Consider the following 10,464-nt stretch of genomic DNA (forward strand, 5'->3'; position numbering starts at 1 on the left):
ACTTACTTACTTACTTACTTACTTACTTACTTTAATAATGCTACTGTTTTCACAGCTGAATTGTCAGTGATATGGTGAGCAGTTAAGAATATTAAAATTTTGCTACCACAGAAATGTGTGATTGTTAGTGACTTGGGAAGTGCTTTAGGTGTCCAAAAATTATTTATATAATGATCCCTTTGTTCTACAAATTAAGTTCAGTTCCTGAAATTATATGTATCCAGGACAAATGTTGCAATATTTTGGATCTCTGTAGTGGTAGGCATTAAAGTAAATGAGAATCCGGATAAAGCAGCCAAAGCCACAATCAATATGACTAAATCAGTCGTGCCTCTTTCTGTTAGTGATATGTTAATCTTATAAACTCACCATCTTTTTGTAAGTGGTAAATTTTATGGGATAGTGGAACTGAAAATAACAAATGAAAAACAGTTTAAACCAACGGTTGGGTTGTTGCATTCTTCACTCCCAAAAGAATCCCACATTGAAGTATGAAGTAATATCCCTTATCTGAATTGGTCAGTTTTGTGTTACTGATGAATATGGAATAAATAATTTACGACTATTCCTGAATGCAGTTATTTTAAATTTTACAGCCAATATTGTAAATCCAGTATAAATCCCTGATAGAAGTTTTGTCAGTCTTCAATGTTTTCACTTTCAATAATTATGTTTTTTAAGGAGTTGCAGTGTATTAAATTTAATGATATAAAAAACCCTTCAGGTCAGCCTTGTGAGAGTTAAGGAAGCTAATTCAGTAGTCTGGTTAAACCAATAATAATAATTATTATATAACTGGTCTGGAGCAAGTAGTACATGCAAAGGAAAAAGGCATTTTTAGTTATGTATCTGTGTGTATTGTTCAAGATTCAGTCAGCAGTATGTAGCCTAGGCCTACCTTGAGTATATTGGCACTTATAGATTAATAGGCTGTAACTCTATTAGTTAGTCTGAAATGAAAATGATTCTTTCCTTCTGGTTATTTTCAACTCTGCTGCCTTCCTTTGTCAGTTCAAATGATTGAAGAGCATCATGTTTAGTAAGATATTATTTATAGAAGAAGAGGGGAAACAAGTGGGTAAAAGCACTGAAAATCTGTATATGGAAATGAAAGATAATGATGCATCTGTGCACTACAGAAATGAAAGTATTAGATTGGATGTTACTTGGTACAAAATCCATAAATGTATTCTATGAAAGTGCAAAAGAATTCAAGGAAACATGTATGTTGTTTAAAACCTAAAGTAATAAAGAAAAAAGGGATTGACCATGAGAGAGTAAAGAAAGGAAGCTAGAGGAGTGTATGGGTAAACTGGTACCATAACATATTTAACGAAAACTTTTAAATTTGAATGTCATACTTTTGTTAGGGATCATAATTTTTGCCAGAAAAGTAGAAGTTATGATTAGAAATTAATTGAAACCCGATTCAAGTATATGGTTAAGTGGTGCATTTTAACCTTGTGCAAAATTGAAGCAGTTGCAGTCCTTTATTTTTACACGAATATGCCTATATAAGATTATTAAATAGATTAATAATAATGGATAAACAGCATAATATACTAAAGTATTGCATCAAATGTAATGCTGTAGGTGGATACTGAAAGGGTTTATTTGCAATATCCGTTTTTGCCCATGCTATATTGCTTTTTGTTGTTAGTGTTCCACATATTTCCTTTGGTCTCTTCCTCCTTGGCTTTCCAACTTCTGTAGCTTTACCTTGCTCGAGTTTTTGCCTCTCATCTTGTATTGTTAACAAAGCATATGTAAAGTGCGCTTTATCACCTGGTTGGGTTTCTTCAAAGTATGAATTGAAATGCTCCACATCACTAATGTAAAATGGTTGTAGTTATTCCAAGCTTAAAAGTATGCAAAGTACCTTCTTCAGGTGAAAAGATTGAAATCATTAATGTTGGGTATTAAGAGTGGCAGTTTCCATTGTGGTTAGGCTGTACAAGAGTAAATCATAGATTAGTGAAATATTAAAAAAAAAAAGAATTATTGGAAAAAAACATTTGTGCTGCTTTTACTCAGTCTCTCTAAATTGCAAAAGCTATGGTCATAGTGAATGATATGTATTTCGTGAAGAAGGGAATACATAGTTTTAAACTTTAGGTTTGAAACATACAGGAAAACAAGCTGTGTGAACAGCAACATATTCCAGTAGAAACACACCTTATGAGGCTTAGCTGAGTCATCAATAGATTGAGTGATGTCAAAACATTTATGCCAAATGAAATTGATTTAGGCACAAAACTAAGAATAACTGGAGAATGTCTCCCCTGATGAAGATGATGCTGTCAGATTTCTGGATGAAGTTAGAAGTGTATAAAAAAGGATACATTCCAGAAAAAGCTTCCAGCTGCAATGAAATAGGTAGAACAGCTGTTAGTGGTACTAGCATTTAATAGATAAATTTAGTTTATTTACCTACAGCTACTAAGGTATTGCTAGTGATGGTGGTTGTTGACTTAAACCATATAGAAGAGGTATAATGCAAAATTTGGAAAGGTAAAGGCATCACCTTCAAAATCAGTTTACTCGACCACTGAGTCATTTCTGGACTCGCAAGGCAAAATTTGATGCTGAGAAAAGATGGAAAATGTACAGGATAGAACAAGAAGTAGAGAAAAGTTTAGAGAAATTAAGCAAAGAAGGGGTAAAAAAGCTGACTCTGGTATCAAGAAAAGCTGAGACCTCATAAATTATTGTGAATAGTATTGCTAGTTCACCGCTACCATTTAAGGGTATCGGCGGCCTGTAATTTTGGCAAAATTGGCTCAAATTCGTGAAAATGAGTTATCGTCATATTTCCATACATCTGGGTCCCGGCCATTGCCACATGTAAGATAATATCGATATGAAGCTTTTTTAGTGGTTTAAAGGCCACATCCAAGTAAAGAATTAAAGGTCTAGTTAGGGGTGGTTTTACTATTTAATTTTCCATTCATTCTTTAAGTATTTGAGTTTCTTCTCATTGCATTTTGTTTCGTATGCCGTACAATATGTTTTCCTGATAAAGATGGCAACTCTTCCCATGACTGAATAACGCGAGCCACTTGTCTCGAGAGAGAATTCTTGTATTTTTTTTATGCAATCGTGTATTTGTTATTTGCAATAGATTGCAACACTTCCTCAGACTTTTAACATCAATTGTTTATTATATATACTACTAACATGCCAAAAAAGAAGTTTAGTAAACAAAGGGAAGCAAGCTCTCATAATATCAAAACTTATCTTGAAACTAAAAGTATAGAGAGCTAATGTAGCTTCTGACATGTCGCCACCTGCCATGTGTGCTGAAGAGATGCCAAATACTTCCTATTACGAAGCTCCGAGGGAAATCTATTGTTCCCTTGCACAAATATATCAAAATGAAGATGATGATGGCACCGACGACTTTTTTTTGAAGTTATCTGATGATGAGGAGGGGGAGGAGGAAGAGAATGAGCATTTTCAAGATGTAATTGCTTTCCCTGATGTAGCAGGTGATGTCAGTGTTTTATCAGGAGCCAACCTAAGGAGTTTTTTTATTGAGAAGTTATATGACTGAAAAAGAAGACGTTCTGAGTGTAAGCAATGATGGAGAAATAGTTTCATTACCCTTGAGAGCTCTAAAAGACGCTTTTAGTTCGACGTATTGCGGGCAGTGTGACAGCAATATAACACTTGACATTGATAAAAACAGTTTTGATGTTGACTTGAAACTAACGTGTAAGTTTGAGGTGCCATCTGAAAGTGTGAAAACAGAACATATCGGTGAAACAACACCTTCATTTATATATCAAAACATGTTACTGCAATGAAACATAATATCGGCTATGCACCATGTTCATTGCTGCCTATTATGAGAAAAACGACAAGAGAAAGCCTGAAAGGCCTTCAGATGAAAGAGAAGACCAGGAAACGAAGGTCTGCTATGCATTCAAGAAAGCAAAAGAAGCAAAGAACATCAAAAGGAGGATATGAAGGAGGGGCTCATTAGCCTTCTAAAAACTTGGCAGCACAAGAATAGAGTGGCGTTCAACGATAACCCCCCAAAAATAATATAAACTATTTTCTTTAAGTGATAAATGTTTGTTTTTTTAGAGGGAATAATATCTCTTATAAAAAAAGAAGGAAACAGACGCCATGTAGGCTTTTCCAAGAAACTTTATATGCTTCTGAAAGCAAAATAATTGGTTAGCAAACTTTATCTCAAAACATACATTTTCTACATTCAAATTCTAAAAACTCCCTTATTTATGAATGGATTTTAATAATCTAAAAAGCAATTGGAAATAAGATAGTGAGAGAACACATCGACAAATTTATTTTTCTTTTTTTTCTCAAAAATTTTTTTTTACTAATATCTAATACATAATTTTAGGGTATTTTTAATTGAATTTTTTAAAATATTTTTTTTAAATAGCACACATCACATATTGGATTTCTGAGTTTGCCATTTTATTTGATAGGTATTAAACTTTCTGCTATTACTTTGTTCTTTAAATTGAATGATAAATAAGGAAGGAGATACACTTTAAAATCAAATAAAAAATGCTATGATTTAAAGAAAAATATTTGTTAAAAAAAGAATTTTTATCTAATTCACCTGAAATTTTGTGTGAATCTTTAGTCAAGCTAGAGGTAACACCTGTGCAAGTTTGAACACCGTCACTCAAAATTAACCCCCGACTCCACCGATACCCTTAAAAGGTTGAGAGGTTTAGGTACTATCTCCATTTTGCATACTTACACAGGGCCAGTGGTGAGGGAGGTTGCCATCTAAGTTCATTATCTGTATAATTTTGTTATGTATAGAGACATAGGTATAGCTTTTTTGTAATACAGTTGTGATTAATGTTTGGAAATGACAAAGAAGTAAAAAAGACACCGAGTCTCACTCAAGAATGAGCCAAAGGATTTTACCTCGGTGATAATGAAGGTTGGAGCTAGGCAAAGCCAAATAAGATGGGAAGAGACAGAGTTAGTGGATGAAAAGTTGAAAGGCAGAAAGTAATAAAATTATGAAAACTTACTGGATTAAAAAGGAGCAAAGCACAAAGCTGAGGCTGTGGATAATTTTTTTCTAAGTGAAGTAGGATTTGACACCTCATCATTTCTGATTTTAAGAATTGGAATCTAGCTTTGAGTGCTGTTGAAAGAGTGAGAGTAGTAAATAAGTTACAGAGTAACAGGTTTAGCTCGTATGTTGCTGAGTCAGCTTGCTAAGCAAATCACTAATTTTGATTTATGTACGTGATTAATATATATACGTAATTTAGAAAGGGTTGAAGTTAGTCAGTACTTATGATTGATCCCAGCTCTTATAAATAGGTTTGTTCATATACGAAACAAACGCTCGTCATTTTTTTTCTGGATGTACAAATAAACTTTAAAGTCAGTCTTGTATAAGGTGAGAGATTGAGTTCATGGTCTGATTACTCTACGAATAAGATATCGAAGGAAAATGAAAGCTGAAGAGTTTGTGTGGTCTGATTGTATCATTGTTAAGGAATTCAGAGAAGGTCAAAGCTGAAGATTGCATATGTAAAATGTATCGGTTAACCCTGTCGGTCTGCCCTATGACTGGTGGGAATATGGACACCTAGGTAAATTATTAAATAGTAAGAGGGTTTGCCTTTGGTAATAGAGGATGTTTCCCAGGTCATCCCACCACCATTTTGCCTGTTTTCATCAGGTGTTTAGTACTTAATATGTCAGTGCTAACTAGGTGTTAGGAATGCGAAAATTAGTGTGTTTTGTACTATCTCTTTTAAGATATGATCATTTTACATTGTTTTTGACGTGGTTAAACTTGGTTATTTGCTTTAAATGCTTATTTGCTATGAAAATTTAGTTAGTTTGCATTGCAGTGTTTGTTTGTATATTACCTAGGTGTGATATTGCAATGCATAAAGCAGTTTGCTATAATACTACAGTACTGACTTTATCAATTTCTGATGGAGCAATACATTATCAGGATTATTTAATGCTGTGCATTAATTTCAGATTTTGTCAAAGGAATGTGCTTGTGATGAATAGTAATTGCATTTCAAGAGCAATACTTTTGTAGATTTTCATGCAATTATAGATAGCTAGTAGAATTAATTCATTCTAAAATATTGTGCGTATAATAAGCAAATTATGATTCTCTCTTTATATGCTTGAATACTATATGATTTACTTTTCATTGTTTTCCAGAGGAAGACATCCAGGGCTATCAGTTTAGCGAACGCAGCTAGTCATGCTCAAGAGGGGTTGGAGTCCCAGAACCTGAGCTTACCTTGCAGTGAAAAGTTATCCATCAGTGTTATAGGTGTTAAGCTGACTGTGAATTTTCAAGAGATCTTTGATGCTTTGAAGGTAGTTTCTCCATATTTTTCTCATGGCTTCATGCGAATTAATGTAAAATGAACCTAAATTGATATTGGAAAACAGTATTGGAAAAGATATTAATGTCTGTTGAATAGACAGTACATGTTTTGATGTACAGAATATTCAGCAATCAGGTTACTGAGATATGGAGATGTCTGTTTGTGAAAGTATAACAAATGTGCAAAATTACTGAGAAAATTGGTAAGCTTGACAACAGATAACACTGGTAAGCTTTATCACTGGCCCATCATGCAAATAGCGCAGATTTAAGGACTGTAATGACAAAGTCAGCTGTTAGTGAACACGACTTGTACATTATATAATTCGAGTGGGAAAGTTGGTGGGGTATTTTCAGTACGAGAGCCAGAAATGAAATGTAAGATATGGTGCTCCTCTGGCTGCTTTAGTGACCAGTGTTTATTACAAAAAATATAAAAAATGAAAAATATAACTAAACCAAGTTATGAATACTGTTCATAAACTTTCGTCTCTTGTGCCTGTCGAAAGTGAATACCGAAAGGATGTGCATGTTAGCATCATTTGTCGTTAATACCGGGCAGACCATCTGGATTTGCTTCGGGTGGAAATGTCAGCATAGTGTCAAAAAGTAAAAGCAGGTTTAACCATGCTAAATAATGCATATTAAAAGTGACTTCCAGGCTTGATATTTTCATAGATTCTTATGCAATAATTTCAGTGGCAGCCATTTCTTGGAGGGAGCAGATTTGAGACTTGTTCTGACTCCTGTTTATGCAAGTTTGTATTAGCATTTTGTTTATATGTGTTGTACAGTTTATATTGCAAAAAGTTGTGGAGTCAGAACCCCCTGCGCCTCTTTCTCAAAGATGCACCGAGACTCTTTGAAAGCCATGACGAGCCTTGCTCAGAACTGAGCCTTCATGAAGACCTCTTCAGAGCCTTCCCTTACTGAGGCTCATTCTCGTGATATGATAATCAGACTCTGTTGGGTCCATCAGAGGGAGTTCCTTGTGCGTTTTTCTGTGAATCAAAGTGACACGTCATTAGGTATCATATATTGTCTTAATCCTCGTTTTGTTGTAATATACAAAATAATCGTGGATGGTGGAAATTAAGGCCTCAGACATTATGACTGTCAAAGGATGCATAGCCTCTGCTTTGGGGTTTTGGTGCCGTAGCAGTGGCTATAGCTGTGTGTAGTGTTTTCTATACTTTCTAAAGATGCAGCTGTGCTATGACTCCTTCAGGGCAGGTATCGGTATTCAGGAGGAAAATACTTGAAACATTAAAATATATTAATTAAAAAAGTCATTGTTCAACAATTAATCAAATTTGGAATGCTATTTAAATTGTATATACAGTAATGGTATTTGAAAGAGAGTGAGGCATAGATCTGGTATGCAGTTCACTTTCGTGAACTATATTGTAAACAGATTCCATGGGTAAATTCGTTGGATATTACATTTTAATGAACCAAGTACGAAGATAAAAAGTAACTTGATTATATTTTCAGTATTTTTTTTGTCCAAGATAATTTGTAAAAATTTAAAGATTAGGTTGAAAAGTGTTTTATTTCAGTTGTATTTGGGCTGTCTTACTTTTCAGGTCATTTTTATACTTCCATTACTGAATGAAATATTACCTGTGATAAAATATTTGAACAGTATTGTGTCTGGAAGTATAATTGCATCGGGCAGAATACTGCCAAGGTGGAAAGTAAGCTTGAATCATGCAGAGTTCATGTAGCATCTTTCAGCCTCTTTAATATCTCTCCTTCCTATCCAGAACAAAAAACTCAAATGTAAGTGGCATATCCAGGTTTCCCCTTTCTGGTTGCTTGATGACTGTTGCACAAGCAGCATTTTGTGAATATTTTACTCTTCTTTTCCTGTTTTCCCTTGAGGCTTGGAGCTATATTGGGGAGCTACATGTTAGATGATGCCAGTTCAGGTGAATTTCTGGCTTGATGGAATATTCTGCATTTGGTTTGTTTTTCGTTCTTCAGTTTTGCCGAGTTGCAACTATTAAATTAATTTTTCTACATAAATACTTGTGGTTGATAAGTTCCTATTTTTTCCCTTTATATGATGAATTTTGGCAGAGATTCACTCCTCTTACAGATGCACAAATGCAGTAGACGACTAAAGGGAACTTTGTATGCTGAAACATGATATATATAAATATATATTTTTGTTTTTAATCCAATTTTGGTAATGTAAGGTATTACCCCTTTTTTATAGCAGCTATGTTTTATCATTTTTAACAGCTAACAAAACAGGTAAGATTTTCATCATGCTAATGGGCTGGAAGTCACCATATCTTGTATATATTCAATATACTGTATACTGTAGTGTTATGAAATTACCAAAGTGTCTTCATTGCAGCCTGTGATGCATTGCCAAATACAGGGTTTTGGGTTCTCTGAGTTCATTATTCATCTCTGCCATTTAATTGTGACTTTTTGTTCCTTAAAATTTAAAGTTTAAATATGGAACAAGAGACTTTGTTTCTTTGGGCCAGTTTACCAAGATGTTTTTCTTGTCATTGGTTAATGTTTAACTGGACTTTTAGATGTACAGTACAGTAACTCTTAATATTTTTTTTTCATTGTTCATACATTTTTTATGGAACAAGCATGAACAGCTTCCAAAACGTGAAAGAGGCCAAAGTCATTATAACTGTCAAAGATACAACATAGATATTTTCTTATGAAACACTGGCTTGTGAACATGCTGTATACTATAACTCAAATTGTTTGATAAAAGAAAAAATTGCACCATACTTGCTGCATATTACCTACAAAACAGGAGACATGAAAGCAAATGAATGTTTCATTTTCAGACTGAAAATTATATTTCAAGATTTCTTTTAAAGCCAGTTGTTACATTTGTGTACATGAGTCTCCTCCTTTCGTTTCGCTTCGTATAATGGATTATGCTCGATGGGATCCAATCTGGTTCTTATTATTGTAAGTCATAGAGGTCAAATATACTACTTGAACATGGATTTAAAGTGTTATTTTTTAACCTTTCCTTTTTTCACCATTCCTAAATTATGATTAGGAAAGTTAGTGTGTGTACTACTGTGTGTTCTGTGCAGAAGAGAGAAACTTCACATATTTTTTTTTCTTTTTTGTACAGATAGTTATTTTTCTTCTTGAAAGCAAAACAATGTAAAATGATTGTATTTAAAGGAATAAAGTTAGTATTTCTTTCTTAAAACTTTACAGCAAGGCGTGCTTACTGTATAGACTGTAGCTCTCGAGGAAATTGGTGAGTTTTTTCCTACTTTGTTCAGTTGGTAGAATTGGTTTTGAAGATTGTTTACAGAGACTATTTTTTTTTTTTAAATGTGGTTGCTTAATATACAATACATTTGATTTATGATGGGATTTGGATTACTGTGTATACTCGTGTATCATGTGACTTTTTAAGACCTAATATTGAAGGTAATTTTAAGGGGCACATCATACATGAAATATAAATAGTTCAGATACAAAACAAACCTTCGGTCTTAACATTAGGATTTACTAGCGCCAAGCTTGAAACCGGTAGAATTAAAAATTAACTTGTGAGATCCAGGGACTATCGGCATCTATACCCTGTCATGGGGCATGTATTACCCAGCATTCCCTCGGCGTCCTGTGACCTACCAGTTATCTTTCTACCGCCTTTAAGATAGGATGTGTTTACTGTATCTGTTTAAAGCTGGTTTCAGTTTGCCCGTTTTTATCCATTTCACTTTCATTTTTCTTGTTAATTCTCTTTTCTTTGAGTGTGCTGTGTGGGTGTGAGCTGTATTGTGTGTAAGTGGTGAGATGGAGATTTTTGCTTCACCATCAGGATCTTCCTCCGTTTCTAAGACAAGACAAAGGAAATGCCCTGGAGTCAGTGGCTTTTCGTGTTCAAGATTCCTAACTTCGGTGTCGACGGATCCTCATCCATCGTGTAGTAGGTGCAGAGAAAATGTATGTACAATTACAAATCCTTGTTCTGTTTGTCGCGGTTGGTCGGTGGAACAGTGGAGGAAGTTTTATGAGAAAGGTCAGTACAAAAGAAAGGACTCGACGCCATCTTTGGATGACCAAGCGTTGCCGGCTTCTTTTGTATCGGCAATACAACAGAC

General features: G+C 34.3%; 1 protein-coding gene across 1 annotated transcript in view; it reads left to right on the forward strand.

Annotated features, from left to right (window-relative positions):
- Positions 1-9,345, forward strand: part of LOC135202473 (segment polarity protein dishevelled homolog DVL-3-like) — a gene marked incomplete in the record, with an annotated part of 138,498 nt that extends 129,153 nt beyond the window's left edge. Inside the window, 1 exon segment of the mRNA XM_064231882.1 lies at positions 6,187-9,345. Within this exon segment, the coding sequence (XP_064087952.1) occupies positions 6,187-6,227 (41 nt within the window).
- Positions 9,346-10,464: the final 1,119 nt, after the last annotated feature.

This window comes from Macrobrachium nipponense, chromosome 30 (assembly GCF_015104395.2).
Source record: "Macrobrachium nipponense isolate FS-2020 chromosome 30, ASM1510439v2, whole genome shotgun sequence".
In the NCBI taxonomy this organism is placed as follows: Eukaryota; Metazoa; Arthropoda; class Malacostraca; order Decapoda; family Palaemonidae; genus Macrobrachium; species Macrobrachium nipponense.